General features: G+C 35.0%; 1 protein-coding gene across 1 annotated transcript in view; it reads right to left on the reverse strand.

Moving 5' to 3' along the window:
• Positions 1–16,812, reverse strand: part of BIRC6 (baculoviral IAP repeat containing 6) — a 299,805-nt gene that overhangs the window by 54,943 nt on the left and 228,050 nt on the right. The window contains 1 exon segment of the mRNA XM_082356671.1: positions 7,930–8,140. Within this exon segment, the coding sequence (XP_082212797.1) occupies positions 7,930–8,140 (211 nt within the window).

Genomic DNA, 16,812 nt, shown 5'->3' on the forward strand with positions numbered 1-16,812 from the left:
ATGGAGTCCTAGCCACTGGACCACCAGGGAAGTCCCTCTTTCTTCATAAATGTTGCTTTTGATAATGAACACTACAGGCATCAGGAAAGTGGGGAGCTAAATCCCAGATTTATTACCTATTAGTAAGTTTTTAAATGTTAAACTCTAAGTAATAGTTTCACTCTTCGTCGAACAGGAATATTTTCTTGTCTACCACACAGAGCAGAAAAAACTAGTAATACACATCTAAGAACTTTTGAAACTCTATATCCTACACAAAAGTTAGGTTATAATATTATTCCTTGTATTTTTTACACAGCTATATGCTACTATATATTTATTATAACTTTACCCACAATTTAAAGCAGTTTGGCTTATTCTTCAGAAACAAGAAGGGAAATCAATAAAAACATAGAGGCTGGAACATAAATATTATACTAATCAAAATTATTTCAAACTGACAGAACAAAAGGAATTCAGGAAATACTTTTGTCTTTTATCTGCCTAAGTCATTAATCTGACAGTTAGGAAAATTCATTTTTACCAGATTTTGATCTCTCATAACTGGCATAAAATTAAGTGGTAGTGACCTTGGACTTATGTGCAGTAAACATCTAATCACAGGCTGTCTTCGGCATGTGTCTAACAAACACTGCTTACACCTTTATACATCCTTTACCTCCTACTTTTGTATCATGCTGTCATTATCACATGTGCTCCCCCTCGCCCCCCGCCCCGGCCTCTCTCTTTTGGCCCTAGGGAACTATTTCTTCCACTGCTTGTAGATATAAAAATTAAAAGTATTAAACACAAAAATCATCGAATTATAAAACTAAAGAAAAAAACAGAAATTAAGGCTTTTTGGATAAAATAAATGAAAAACTGGTTTTTTCTGCATTAGGCAAGAAAGAAAAGTGTCAATATTGCTATACTGAGGGTACCTGAAAAACAGAACATTTATGGTAATAAAGTTTTCAAAAACTATGCAAGGGAGTGAATTCTACTTATCCTTTATAGACAAATGTTAAACTTTTTGTTCTTCATAAGTGTCTATTACAGCAATAGACAGGCAAAAGAATTTTATTGTTTTGGAAGTCCTTTGATCTTTTTATTGCAGTGATTATTAAGGTGGCTTCTGAATAATTTCTCTGAAATAAAGTAAATAAGCTACTTAATATTAGTGAGGCAAACGAAGTTAAATAGAACCAATATTTAAATCAACCATTTCCTGTTTTTGTTCAAATTATTATAAAAAATTTCAACTGAACAAGAAAAAAGTACAAAATTTCCGTATGATAGCATCCTGAAATGTTCCAATTCTGTTTAAATTTTAAGTGATAGATGATGTTAGAAAATGGCCTAAGTAGAAAATTACATTTAACATTATAGGTACATTTAAGGTATGTTTTCAAAATGGTATAAAACCAGTGTACAAAACATGTTATTAGACACTTAGAAAAAAATTAATTTCTGAAAAAGTCCTCATAATTATCTAAATGTTGTCTGTTTCAGACAAAAGTTGGAAAGTGCTGAATGCAAAAATTCTCTACTTTGAAGCAATACACTTTTGCCTAGTCTTTAGTTAGGAATGTTATCACTGATTTATCTTAATATAAATGTTTACTAATAATCAGCCAACAGCAATATTAATCAGTTTATTTATGTTAACCATTAGACTCAAATTAACTCTAAGCAGTTATTGCAAATTGTGAATCTTGAGAGGTATTAGGAGAGGTGGTAGACAGTAAAATATAGAATCATGAGTAAAAGAATATTAAAATATCATCATCTTTAGGAAGTTCTTAATGCAATTTGTACAGTAAATATTTAACAACTTTTTAAAGACAGACTAAATCACAATAAATCACTCCTAGGTGCCACCTTGCCATGTCAACAGGTTAATCTTCCCAGGAAAGATGAACATAATAAACTAGAAGTATATACATTTATTCCTTGAATAGTGCTCTGGTTTACACTAATACCAACCCCATCAGAATACTGTAATTATCTGTCACCAGACTAATCCTCATCCATAGGAGAGTGAGGATGAGAATCAAAATACCACTCTAAATTGTAGCCACATTAAAACAAAAGCAAGGCTAGTTTGGCTTCCGCTAACTTTCGTTTCTCCCAATTAAGCACAGATAAAAGGGGGAAGGAGAGTAAGACAGTCAATGGACATACATCACCCCATTTCTTCTCCTTTTTAATTTTGTTAGTTTATATTTGCAAAATGCCATTACTTTTAGAGGACCTGAAGATATATCTTATTAATAAAGTTTCCCAAAGCGTGAGAAAACATTAAGTGATAATTAGACGTGGTATTAGTTAACTGAATCGAAGAGTGAGAAAACTAGTCTCTTTCCAACGAAAAGAAAGGTCTCAGTAAGCCTTTGGTAATTTCTTAGCATTGTTAAATCTTCCTTCTTAAAACACAAAACGGGTCTGGAGTCAGACACTAACTTTTTTTTAAAAAAAAATTTTATTTATTTATTATTTATTTATTTTATTTATTTTTGGCTGCATCAGGTCTCAGTTGCAGCACATGAGATCTTCGTTGAGGCATGCAGGATCTTTCATGGCAGCACTTGGGCTCTTCGTTGTGATGCGTGGGCTTCTCTCTAGTTGTGGCGTGTGGGTTTTCTCTTCTCTAGTTGTGGCACACAGGCTCTAGGACGCATGGGCTCCGTAGTTGTGGCGCATGGGTTCCAGAGTGCTTGGGCTCTGTAGTTTGCAGCACGTCGGCTCTCTAGTTAGGGTGCGCGAGCTCAGTAGTTGTGGCGCACAGGCCCAGTTGCCCTGTGGCATGTGGGATGTTAGTTCTCTGACCAGGGATCAAACCCGCGTCCCCTGCCTTGTAAGGTGGATTCTTTACCACTGGACCACCCGTGAAGTCCCAGACACTAACTTTTAAAATTTAGTTTATTCGCTTTTAGACTTATCTTCTATTTATGGCAAATGATACTGGTCCTTTTGATATGTTAGTAATGTGAAGTTTCCTCTTTAAATAAAATGTTTGGTTAAAAAAAAAAAAACTGATCTAAAGAAAGATTCTAGCAAAAGCATGGGTGGTATAAGGTTTGAAAGTTCCTCCTCATAAATGTTGAGGCTCTTCACTCTGACAAAGAATTTCTACCAAGAAAAATTTCCTTCAGTTTTCAACCATGAAAATGGTTTGGTTTATTTTGATCCAATTAATAAAAATCCCATTATTACATGATACTCTTTTGAGATGAATTCGAAAATAATACAGACAAAAGGCTCCAGAAAAATTAAATCTAAAGCCTACTTACTGTCATATAAGTTTTCCACATATACAACTTTAGCTGGATGACAGCTTTAAGGAAATAGCTGAATTGTATGAACATGAATGTAGTCTCACCCTGTCATTCCTGAACCTTAATATAAAAGATTTTAGATTCTCTGCTAATGATTCTGAGCCTCTGTCAAGCCAATAGATGATTGTTTTCTGTCTTCAGTAAAATAACCTAGTAGGATTAGTACTGGAGAACTTCTGCGTAGGATTACAGACTTCAGATTCTTGTATGTTAACAAAGGAAACCATGCTCCAAAAACCATTTATTCGATAGCACTTACACTTTATTGAAGGAGATCCCCGGGGATAAATCTGCAGTCACTGATGCTAACACATAGGCAGAATAATGCAGTTAATAAGTAATTTAAAGCCTGAGTTATATTATTTCTTTTTTAAAGTCAAACATCTGAAACATAGACAGTATTGCTACCTAGGAACTAACTTTCTTTTAAGTCCATAATTTTAGAACAAGAATGCTAATAGACTCAAATCCTCAGTCCCCAGAAGGGCAGGATGGGAGAGGACACAAATAGCTCAACTGTCAAGATAGAAAGGATGAAAATCTCTTCCATGGCAATTTAGTCTTGTTCTAACTCCCACCCTAACCATTCAGCTACACTGCAAGACAATCTTTTTTATAATGCAGATCTGATTAGATCTCGGCTGAAATCCTTTCAATGGCTCATCACATTTAAGAGTAGGTAACTATGCAGTTCTTCAAGCATCTACTTTCCTCTCTAGCCTCATTTCCCACCCCTCTCTCCCACCCGAAGGACACCCAGGCACAGCAAACTTCTTTATTCTCTACATTTCCCTGAATACGTGATGCTTTCTTTCACTCCTAACATTCTTCACACAGCCTGGTATACCAGGCCCCTGCTCTTCTTTATTTAGCCAATTCTTACGTATTCTTTGGGCTTCCAAATCTGGGTTGATCCTCCAGTAATGTCTTAAACTTCCAACATGCCATGTACTGTGTTATTAAAACTGCCTAGTTATTGTTTCCCCCATTATCTGTCAGTCCCTAAGAAAAAGACCTAATTTTCTTGTTATGCTCTCATGAACATTCAATAAACATCTGTTAAATGAACAAATCAGTGATGCTCTTGTGACCAGGCCAGATCTCACCTATCTGAATATAAGCGCAAGTTTCTAAAACACAAATTAGATAAAAGCAAAGTAAATAATCTGCCTTTTCAGCTTCTTAATGATATTTTCCTATTTCCTCTTATAGAAGGTTTCAGGCTTGGAGGGGAGAGTCAGCTAACCTATATAATCTCTATCATTCTTTGAATTTTGAGATCAAAATTAGTTGGGTTTAAGCATTGTCCTCAAGATAGGATACTCTTAATTAGATTATTCCAACCAGTAAAAGTAAACTTCCTCTTTAGATTTGGGCAAAAAGTTTTAATTTCTTTCATCCAAAAAAGATAAAAATTGTTAAGTATAACATATACAGAAGAAATAATATCAATGTAAATCATTATATGTAACCACAATTATCATCCAGAGACCTGCAAATTACATAGAGAATCTATCTTTTCTTTATCTAAGATGACCAAATTATGCTATGTTAAATTTTCATTTGGAAGGAAAAAACTGCATGCCTTTTGTGTATGCCTGGCTTTAAGAAAAAAAAAAAAAAAGAGTAACAAATGAGAAATAATGAGAAGAAAACAAGGCAATACAATAATATACATAAACATAATTAGTAAACTAGTACTTGCTTTCTTGCTTTAAAAAAAAAGAAAAACCTATACTAAATAGATGTACTCTATCTACCCTTACCTTTTTTTTCCCCTGAGCCCCCAGGTGCAGATGTGGCCAGGACTTCCCAGGGAATCACCCACAGGCAATGCATCCCCCCCACCCACCTTATTTCTTACTGAGAGAAAAAGAGACAAAAATAATGCAAAAATGTTCTGAGCTGCGGTACACCTACATATTATTTTTAAAGTCATAACTCCAAACCCTGATGAAGCACTAAAACACATCCTAAAAGTGATATGTAAACAGAATGTAAATTTGCCTTGACCATCCTCTTCTCAGAGTATCCTGGGTTTTGTTTTTGTTTTTAAATACAGTTGGGGATCAGGTAGGCAGGTAGGGGGAGGGGGGAGGGGGAGGGAGAAGCTTTGTATCTTGAAACAGTGTTAAAAATAAATTTAGACCAACTTCTGTGGGTATAAACTTTACAGGAAATTGGACTACACTGTTCACTTTATTAGAGTTCTATTCTGATGAAAATATGAAAAGAAATACATTTAAGTTCTGACAGGCTGGAAAAGAGTAGATTTTCCCCTCTTTCTGTGACGTGGAAAGTGAATTCTCAAGGTGCCAAACCTTGATAGGAAAGTAGGGACGTTATAACATGTACGTCTTTGCTGGCTTCTTTTTGTAACAGAGGCTGTATTCTACACATATATAAAAAAATAACAGATACCATGAGGAATCTTGATGAAGAGGCACATTCAAACCCTAATACAAAACTCTCTTTAGTGTTTCTTCGTCAGTATAATAGCTTTTAAAAATAGTTAACTGCACAGGGTCACTGTAAAGATAAAATAAAAAATGAAATGATCTCTGTGAACAGTCATTAAGATCTTTATGTGCATGGGTTTTTTTTCAATTTTTAAAAAATTAATTAATTAATTTATTTTTGGCTGCGTTGGGTCTTCATTGCTGCGTGTGGGCTTTCTCTAGTTGCGGCGAGCGGGGGCTACTCTTCGTTGCAGTGCGCGGGCTTCTCATTGTGGTGGCTCCTCTTGTTGTGGAGCACGGGCTCTAGGTGTGTGGGCTTCAGCAGTTGTGGCTCACAGGCTGTAGAGCGCAGGCTCAGTAGTTGTGGCGCACGGGCTTAGCTGCTCCGCGGCATGTGGGATCTTCCCGGACCAGGGCACGAACCTGTGTCCCCTGCATTAGCAGGCGGACTCCCAACCACTGCGCCACCAGGGAAGCACCCTACATGCATGTTTTGCTCGTACAAAATTTAAAAGTTTGAAGTGTCATTTTTTCTTGGTGAAAGATTTTAAAGAATATTTTTTTTCCAGGTAACCAAGTAGAAAAATAACTGTTAACTGAAACTCAGTTATCCTCTATCTGCCATTAAATTTTTGTAGTGAATCATTAATACATTTCATGCAGAAGTTTAATTTTTAAGAAATTATACTGCATGTTATGTGAACAGGATATACATTAAGAAAAGCAGCAAAAAAGGCACTCTAGGTGTACAAATTCTATTCACTTAGCTCAGTCAGAAAATCAGACCTTTAGTCTGATGACACCACACTATTTTTGTATAATTATGTTAGCTGCCTAGGTTACCAGTTAGAAAGATTTTTGCCATAATGAAGGATGGGACCAAAGATAATATTATTTTCTTCTCTACAACATAAAAAAGTCTCACATTATCAAAGAAAATATACCTTTACATTTTTCCTCCCTGGTAAAAGAGTATGAACCGACAGCTTTTTATATCGCTACCAACTGGCTCTTCTTTAATCTCTTCTCTAATTTATGATTCTTACTGCCTGGCAGTGAGCCACTAGTTTTTAAAGTGATAATGACAGTACAATAAAGCTAAAAGAGTCAGAATAATCTGAGAAGTTGATTTCTTCTGAAAAATGAAAGCTGACAAAAACTATTCCTCCAATGACCAATTCTCTGCCATCATTTGATGTATACTGAGTTTCTCAAATTTTAGGCTATTAAAAAAATAAGTGAGAACAGGTAGGACAAATATATTGCAAAGATGGTAAAGAAGATTAACTGATTCAAAAGACCACTAACAAAGAAATAAGCTTCCTCTAGCCTAATTCTGAATGCTTATGCAAACATCAGAATTTATGCCATCTTTAAGTAAAACTGACAACCATTAAACAGATTCTGGTAAGAGAATGAAAAAGGTTACCAGGAAAAGGTTTTTTAAAAAGTTTTTGATAAGAGGACTCATCATCTGATTTCTAGCAAGGTATAAACTTAACCAAAGATTCATTCAAAAATTCAATTTTCCATGAAGATAAAATACTAACTTTACTATAACTTCACCAACTAAATACCGAATCCTCTACCTTCTAAAAAACATTATAGCATGAATTATAACATATGTATCAAAATGAAACTAGTAATTCATAAAGCCAACAGTTCTAATTCTATGAATCTACTCTGCAGAGATTTCTGCAATTCCCAAAAGATGTATGTCAGAGGTTATTATAAATTAGAAATAACCCAAATGCCCACTAATAGATGGTTAAGTAAAATACAGCATCTATATACAATACATAATCAGAAATATTAAGAACAGTATCAGCAATATGTATTTACTGAGCGTGAAGGTGTCTTTCACCTCAATATTGAGTAAAACTAGCATCTATCTGTATAATAGGTACAATGTGATAGCATTTAAGAAAAACTCTATCAATAGCTATAAGATCGCATAGGGCGATGTCTGATAAGCCACTGTTAATAAGCATTTCTGAGTGTAGGATTTGGTGGATACTTTTTCTTTGTAGTTTTATTTACTGCTTGTGCATATGTGTGTTTAATTCGCATATATCATTTTTAAAAAACCAACAAAGCTATTTTAAAAAAGATTGTAAAAGCCAAGGTCAAACGAAATGAACAAAGTATAGTACCTTAAACGGTTGGTGTAGGTATCAACACAGGTCTTCATTTTGGCTAATAATGTACCGACAGAAGTTTGACACTCTGACTGTTCTTCTTCCTCTTCACCATTCTCTGCAGAAAGAGGCAACAATAGGGGCACCATGCACGTACAAGAAGCAATGGCCCGGAGCAATTCTAGCAGAGCTCGATAGAGTGGCACATGTCTTGCCATGTCGAGAACTGTAAGAAGGAAGAGGGGGAAAGCATAAAATGAGCACATGTGCAATATAAAAGTAAGTCCATAGCAATGTAGCTTCTACTTGGATCTTAAGATTAATTGCTTGGTTAGTAAGTGGACTAAAGTAGATGTTCATGAAGCACCAATGTGCAAAGTATAAGAGGCACTTTCAGGGAACAAAAAAAAAAGAAAATGGCACAGAGTTGGGGAGACAGCAAGAAATGTAATTAAGTAACTATTTAGTTACATTACACATAAAAATGATTAAATAGTCCAGATAATACATTATGGCAGTAAATACATTTACTTATTTACTTTTTAAAAAAATTTACTTATTTATTATTTATTTTTGGCTGCGTTGGGTCTTTGTTGCTGCATGCAGCTTTCTCTAGTTCCAGTGAGTGGGGGCTACTCTTCATTGCGGTGCGCGGGCTTCTCATTGTGGTGGCTTCTCTTGTTGCGGAGCAAGGGCCCTAGGTGCGTGGGCTTCAGTAGTTGTGGCACATGGGCTCAGTAGTTGTGGCTCACGGGCTCTAGAGCACAGGCTCAGTAGTTGTGGCGCACGGGCTTAGTTGCTCCGCGGCATGTGGGATCTTCCCGGACCAGGGCTCGAATCCGTGTCCCCTGCATTGGTAGGCGGATTCTTAACCACTGCGCCGCCAGGGAAGCCCAATGCATTTATTAATATAACATGGAAACAATATATTTTTTAAACAACTGAAAGGAAGCCACTGTATCTTAGGTAAAATAGAACGATACGACCAGCTTATCAAAAGTATAATTCAACAAATCAACTTGTTAGGAAAAAAAAAAAGTTGACAATGCCAGCTTTTAGTTATTAGCTATAAATCAAATGAATTTTTTTCTTAAAACTACATGCATCTAACAGCGGATTCCATACTCTAAGAACATGTATTGCTTCTATAGCTTTTATAAGTTGTTTTGTTAGGTTTTGTGGCTTTCTCCCAAGTGTAATTTACTTTTGTGAATCATGAGATAAGGACCTAACAACTTTTTTCCAATACCAGTTACTGAATAAAGTTATTCCATACATGTTTATTATTTATTATGTTAGTTATTCCCAATTATTTACTGAAAATCCACCGGTGGACAGGCTGGGAATACAGCAGTGAAGAAAACAACCAAAAATCCTTGCCTTCATGTAGCTTACCCTCAAGGTAGATAACAAGTGAGTAAAAAGTTTTCCAGACACTACTAAGTACTCTGAACGCTAAACAGAAGATTGAAACAGGGGAGAAGAACTGGGGAGTACCTGCTGGAGGAAGAAATTGTCTCACTGCCCACAGGGCCATATTGGGATTGGAGTATGGGGGGCAGGTGTTGAGGCATCACCTAGGAATTCTGGACTTTGTTTGGCAAGTGATTTAAAGGGATAAAGGCCTTAATAAAATTAGTTCTGATGACATAAAGACAAAGAGTGAGCCTGTTCAGAGTTATGGATGAGTAGGCCCTTGTTTCACACCTTCCAATAATGATACAGAGGACGGGGTAAAAAAGTATGACTGCCCATTCTTTCCTCACTTATTTGAAATTTTACTCTCCATCTTTATCATATATAAAATTTGTATACATACTTGGTTATGTTTAAAGCTTCTTTTCCAACTTATTATCTAATGTTACTGCTTTTATAGTATAACATAGTACACTATAGTTTCAGGAAATCCAGGTTAAAGTCCAAAGTTACTAATCAATAGGCATAAAATACAACATTAATATTTGTGAGGATATGGAAAAGCTAGACTTACATAAAGAGGTGGACATGCAAAATGATAACCAATTTGGCATTATTTTACATGCCCATATTCTATGACTTAGCAATATCACTTCTTACTATAAACAAGGATGATCAATATAATACTGTTTTTAATACTGAGAGTTGGAAGTACCAAGGGGCAATGAAAGGATAAATATACAATAGCATGTCCAAATGATTCTGTTCTATGTAGCATTTAAAAAGAGTAACAGTAGATCTATCTCCTACATCTATATTTGAGTGAATTAGGTTGCAAAAAATACATGAAGATGACATTTATGGAAACACAGGCTCAAATATTTCTTTTTCATGGCTGAGCAACCATGTAGGAATACTCGAGAAAAAAATGAATTTCTAAATATTAACTTTATACACATAAGTAACATCTCAAACCAATTACTCTGACAAATAGTAAAACATTCTTGATAAGGCTAGAGTCTCTTTTGACCATTTCTCTCCTCAACGTGTATCACTTTCAAATACATACATCTAATCTTCTTTCTGTATGATGACAGTTCTGTATGTGTATTATTCTTTGGAGAAAGCATTGTGTGTATGAGAAACTAAGGTTTAGTAAGTTGCATAAGCAGCTAAATAGAAGGCAGCAAGACCAACACTGACACCTAGGTATATCTAACCCTAGAGCTTCATTATACCACGATGCTTCCTGAGTTGTCCAATATGGTAGCTACTGGACACACATGACTATTTAAATTTAATTAAAATGTAAAAAAATTAAAAGTTCTGTTCAATTGTACTAGCCACATTGCAAGTGATCAATAGCTACACAAGTCCATACTGGACAGCGGAGACATAGGACATTTCCATCATAGCAAAAGTCTCTTGTATAGTGTCATCATCAAGAGCCAAATTCCTTATATTCTGTTTATGTATGCAAACCATGAGACTATGCAGGTATGGGCTCTATCCAAAGAGATGGGTCTTTTTCTAGGGGTTATAGGTGTCACAGAGCCACCACAACTATGCTTAAAGGAAACCATCTCTAGACTATATGCAAAATAGCATGAATATGTTGTTTCAGGTTTATTTCAAAACGAGGGATACATACATGTACTGGATATACTTGCATAGATATGGAATACTGAGAATATTAACCATAAACTAGTAATGGTAGTTTCATGTAGAAAAGGACTAGGCTTTGGTGGGGCAATGTTAGGGTAAATTACTTTTCATTATATACCTTTTTGAACTGTTTTGCAATGGTTTACCAGAGTATATGGCATGCAGTAAATATTTTATTGACAATATAGTTTAGTAATTACTAGATCACAGTAACTTGATAACACATAGATGATTTAAAGAACTTAAGATACAAGCACATGCACAAAAGGAATTAAGCTATGATCTTTTTTTTTATAAATTTATTTTATTTATTTTATTTTTGGCTGCGTTGGATCTTCGTTGCTGCGCGCAGGCTTTTTCTAGTTGCAGCGAGTGGGGGCCACTCTTCTTTGCGGTGCGCGGGCCTCTCACTGCAGTGGCTTCTCTTGTTGCGGAGCACGGGCTCTAGGCCCACCAGCTTCAGTAGCTGTGGCCTGCGGGCTCTAGAGTGCAGGCTCAGTACTTGTGGCGCACGGGCTCAGTTGCTCCGCGGCATGTGGGATCTTCCCAGACCAGGACTCGAACCCATCTTCCCTGCACTGGCAGGCGGATTCTTAACCACAGCGCCACCAGGGAAGCCCTAAGCTACGATCTTATCTCAGTTAGAAAAAGCAACACACAATGTTAATTAATCCTAAAAATTAATCTGACCTCTATAAAAAAGAAAAATACTTAGTATTTTAGATAGTGTGTTAAGAGGTAGAAGATTATTTCCCAATGTTATTAAATAATGTATAGTTATAATCCTTTCCTCAGAATTTGCTGTTTCTCCTTACATTCTTTTGAATGGAGTTCTATGAATGTAATTTATGCTCCATATTACAGTATTACCTCCAAATAATCCACACTTCATTGTTCTGCAACATTCTATTGACAGAAAAATAAAGCCAACTATAAGAAAGCATGGTTTTTTATAATATAGTAAATAACATATATTCTTACATTAGAAAAGCAGTAATATAAATTACCTGCTAAATCACATCATGTTAAGTAATTCTAAACATTAAAGTGACAGAGGGTTATTATGTATACACAAAAACTGTTTTAGGGGTTTAATAACAGACACTTTGCCAGGATAATAATCAATGTGATTGAAAATGAGGCAATATTGTGTTCTTATTATAAGACAATAATCTTGGAGAATTAAACCTAAAATGTTCTGAGATATAAATAAACTATTCGATCCAAAGAATATAAGAAATAATTTGACATAGGAAAGAACTTGCATGAAGAACTCGCTCAAGACTGTATCATCAGTGAAGTGGAGCGAGCAGGACGCACACACAGGTCATCCAGTTCCGAAGTCCAGACACTTAACTTCTAAAATATAACGGCACTCAATAGTCACAGTTTCAGGAAAAAACACTAACATGACTTACCAACAGAGAGGAAAAAAAAGTGTGTTAGGCATGGGAAAAAATTTAATATGGCCTGAAATTCCTCCTAACAGGTTCCTTAAAGCACACTAAAAAGTGCTAGTTGCCTTTAAGCTTTAATCTATATAATTCATAATCTTAAAATAAATATTTTCAACATACTTTACAGCACAGTCTCAAATTTCATTTGAGACTCAAATGAAACATTCAAATGGTAAAATAAAAAATTTACCTCTTAATATAATTTAATTCTCTAGAATCTTTAAGTGGCACTTGTTATTAAAAAAAAATCAAAACTCTAAGTAATGCAAGCAAAATCACAAAATCATTTCCAGATGAATTATTTATAACTTTCAAAATCAATTTATTGAGGCATAACTTACAATCAATAAAATGCACTAACTTTAAGTACATATTCAATGATATCTAACAGTATACACTCCTGTGTAATCACTGCCAAAATGAAGATACAGAATACTTTTATCATCCCAAACACCTCTTATGCCCCTTTGTAGTTAATCATCCTCCTCTGGCCAGCTTCAGGCAACCACTCCTATGCTGTCACCGTAGAAAGCAGATAAACAACAGAGAAAACCAACAATGCCAAATCGGTTTTTTTTTTTTTTAAACATTTAAAAAAACCCACTTACTTATTGATTGATTGATTGCCACGTGGTGCGGCTTGTGGGATTTTAGTTTCCTAACCAGGGATTGAACCCAAGCCCTCGGCAGTTAAAGCGCAGAGTCCTAACCACTGGACGGCCAGGGAATTCCCCCAAATCGGTTCTTTAAAAATAAATAGCAAATCTCAATAGCCCCCTGTCAGTTAAAAAAAAATTGAATTCTTACTTAAAATCCTTTTCATTAAAAAGCTCCATATGGCTTCACAGGTACATTTTATCAAACACTTAAAAAACACATACTTTTTTCTTTTTTTGGCCACACCACGTGACTTGCGGGATTTTTAGCTCCACGACCAGGGATTGACACCCCCCAGCCCCCCAACCCCCCGGCCATGAAAGCGCCTAGTCCTAACCACTGGACCGCCAGGGAATTCCCTAAAAAACACATACTGTTAATTGTATGTGATCTACTTCAGTAAACAGAGGACGTGGTAACAACTCATTTTATGAGGACTAAATTACCCAGATACCAAAATGAGACAAAGACATTACCAATAAAAAAAAGAAAGAAAAGAAAAAAGAAACTACAGATGAGTATCCCTCATGAACACAGAAACAAAAAAGTATAATAAATCACAACCAAGTGGCTTTTATTCCAGGAATGCAAAGTTGACTTTACATTTGAAAAATCAATGTAATTCACCATATTAACAGACAAAATAAGAAAAGCCATATGATCATCTTACCAGATCTAAACAAAGCATTTAATGAAATTCAAAATTCATTGATGATAAAACTCTAACCAAACCAGAAACAGAAGAAAACTGCCTCAAGCTGATAAAGGTAATCTAAAAATACCCCTACATCAACCACCATATTTAATGGTGAAAAGACTGAACACCTTTCCCCCAAACTGACAACTTCTGCAAGATCTAGACAGTACAATAAGAAAAAAAAAAAAAAAGTTTTAAAGAAACAAACAAAACTCATATAAATTGGAAAGAAGAAATAAAATTGTCTTTAATGTTCATGGTATGATTATCTCTCTATACAGAAATCCTAAGGAATGTAGCACAACTACTGAGTTTCACAAGGTAGTAGGATATCAGGTGAATAAATAAAAATCAACTGTATTCTTATATACTAGTAACAAGAAAATAAAATTTAAAAAAACAGTATCATTTACAATAGCATAAAAAATGAAATTGGGATAAATTTGACAATTTCAAAAGTATAAAAACACTGCTGAGGCTCATTAAAGGAAATTTAAACAAATAGATATACAATGCTCATAGAAGACCCAATATTGTTAATAAGTTAATTCTCTCCAAATTCATGTACAGATTGAATGCAATTTCAATCAAATTTCCAATGGGCTTTTAGTTGGGGGGTAGAAACTGACAAGATGACTCTAATATATATGGAAATGCAAAGGACCTAGAGAGTCAAAATAATTACAGCTGAATTTTATTTGCCATAAGATTACAAATTCTGCAATTAATGCATCTTAAGAGTTAAGTAAACTTTATAAGTATTAACTGGTCAAATGCTTGCCTTTTTTGAAACTATCTAGTGGGACAAAGGAACAAGAAACAAACAAATTTACAATGATACTTTGACTAATAAAATCTCTGAGAGTAGAAATCCTCTAGGTAAAAACAAAACAAAAATACTTCGCAAATCATGCAAAGCCTAATTGTTTAGCTGAATACCTATGACTGACAAAAATACTTCCATGTAGAATTTCTATTCATTCTAGCCCACATAAAAGTTACAAGGGCTTGGGTATATAATCGCTGATGTCCCAACACCAGCCTTTCACTCTTCTCTCCATCTCTGGTAGAAATAGCTAATCCGTGTAAGTTCCAAATATTTTCATACTCTCATCTTCTATTACCAATCTGTCTGTTCATACTTCTAGCTATACATGCTAGATATAATGTTACTGATTACTATTTCTGGATGGTGGTCCATGAGGTAATTTATGTTAAAATTTATTTTTACTTTCTCCTTTGTGCTTTTAGGCATTGCTTAAGTTACTTACAGCCTGCATAAAATGATGTCTTAAATTTGCTTTAAAATAACCTATTATGTGTATATACGTATGTGTTTGGAAAAAATGGGTTAGTGAGCACGTAAATGAAAAGCATGGCCATATGTTTATCCGATGAAGCTGGTGACGGAGCTCAAAGGGGTTCATCATGCTACATTCACTACTTTTACATATTTTGAACTTTTCCATAATAAAAAATTTTATTAAATTGTCATGGTCATTAAAGACAAAGTGGAGGAATGTTACAAATTGAAGAAGGTGGAAAAGGTTACTAAATGATCCTAGATTAAATTTTGGACAAAAAGCAATTTTCTTCTTTGCTATACAGGACATAATTGGGACAACAGATGAAATATGAATGGTATCTGTGGATTGGATGATTAGATAGGTGTAGTCTATCAATGCTTTTTTTCTGATTTTGGTTACTGTAATGTAGTTATGTAGTAGACTGCCTTTGTGTTTTACAAAATAAACAGTGAAATACTTAGGGGTAATAGAGCTATCATATCTGCAACATATGTCTCACAATTGGTGCAGAAAAAATAATGTGTGTATGTATAAAATTTATATATGCTTACATGTATAGATAGACAAAAGAAAGGAAGGAAGTTGGTATCAAACTCCTAGAAAGGCATGGGGTGCGGGGGGACATCCCTGGTAAGACTCCGTGCTCCCAATGCAAGGAGCCCGGGTTCGATCCCTGGTCGGGGAACTAGATCCCACATGCATGCTGCAACTAAGAGCCCTCATGCTGCAATTAAAGATCCCGCATGCCAAAATGAAGACCCCGCGTGCCACAACTAAGACCTGGTGCAGCCAAAATAAATAAATAAATAAAATAAATATTTTTAAAAAAAAGAAAGGTGTGGGGAAATAGCCACTCAACATTACTGGTATAATGTCTATGGAGCACAAGTTACAATCTGTCAAAACAACAAATTGGCATACCCTTTGAATCATCAATTCTAGTTAATTCTGAAAATTAATCCTACAGATAAAATTATCAAGGTCACCAAAATTAGTCACTGCAACATTGTTTATAATAGCCAAAGAATCCATTTATGTTCATTAGATGGAGCTGTTTCGATTACTAAGTATCAATTATGCAGTCATAAAAATGAAGATGTGCTTTATGCTGCATTGGAACAAATTCCAAAGTACCTAAGGTGGGAACAGGAGGAACAAGGAATAGAAATGGGGTTGTATGGGGAATTCCCGGGCGGTCCAGTGGTTAGGACGTGGTGCTTTCACTGCCGGGGGCCCGGGTTCAATCTCTTGATTGAGGAACTAAGATCCTACAAGCCTCATGGGTGTGGCAAAAAAAAAAAAGAAAAAAAAGAAAAAAAAGAAAGAAAGAAAGAAATGGGGTTGTATGTTATAGTGCCATTTGGGTAAAAATAACATAACAACAATGTAAAAGGTAAGGAAAGAGAATATGTATTCATATTTACTTGTTTTTTATATATACATATATATACACACACAGGATCTCTATTAAAAAATATAAGAAATTAGTACTATTGATTATCTCTAGGGAGCTAAATTGGTCGGCTAGAGGACAGGTGCAGGAAGACAACTATTTATTAGATACCATCTTAAAGCTTTTGAATTTTAAAACAAGTGAAGAATATAATATTTGGATAAAGAAAAAATGTGTAATTTAATATTTAATAAAGCTGATTAATGTTACAAGTAAAAGGCACATGATATAGTACATTTAGGTATG

Source organism: Balaenoptera borealis, assembly GCF_965194805.1.
Source record: "Balaenoptera borealis genome assembly, chromosome: 15".
Lineage (NCBI taxonomy): Eukaryota > Metazoa > Chordata > Mammalia > Artiodactyla > Balaenopteridae > Balaenoptera > Balaenoptera borealis.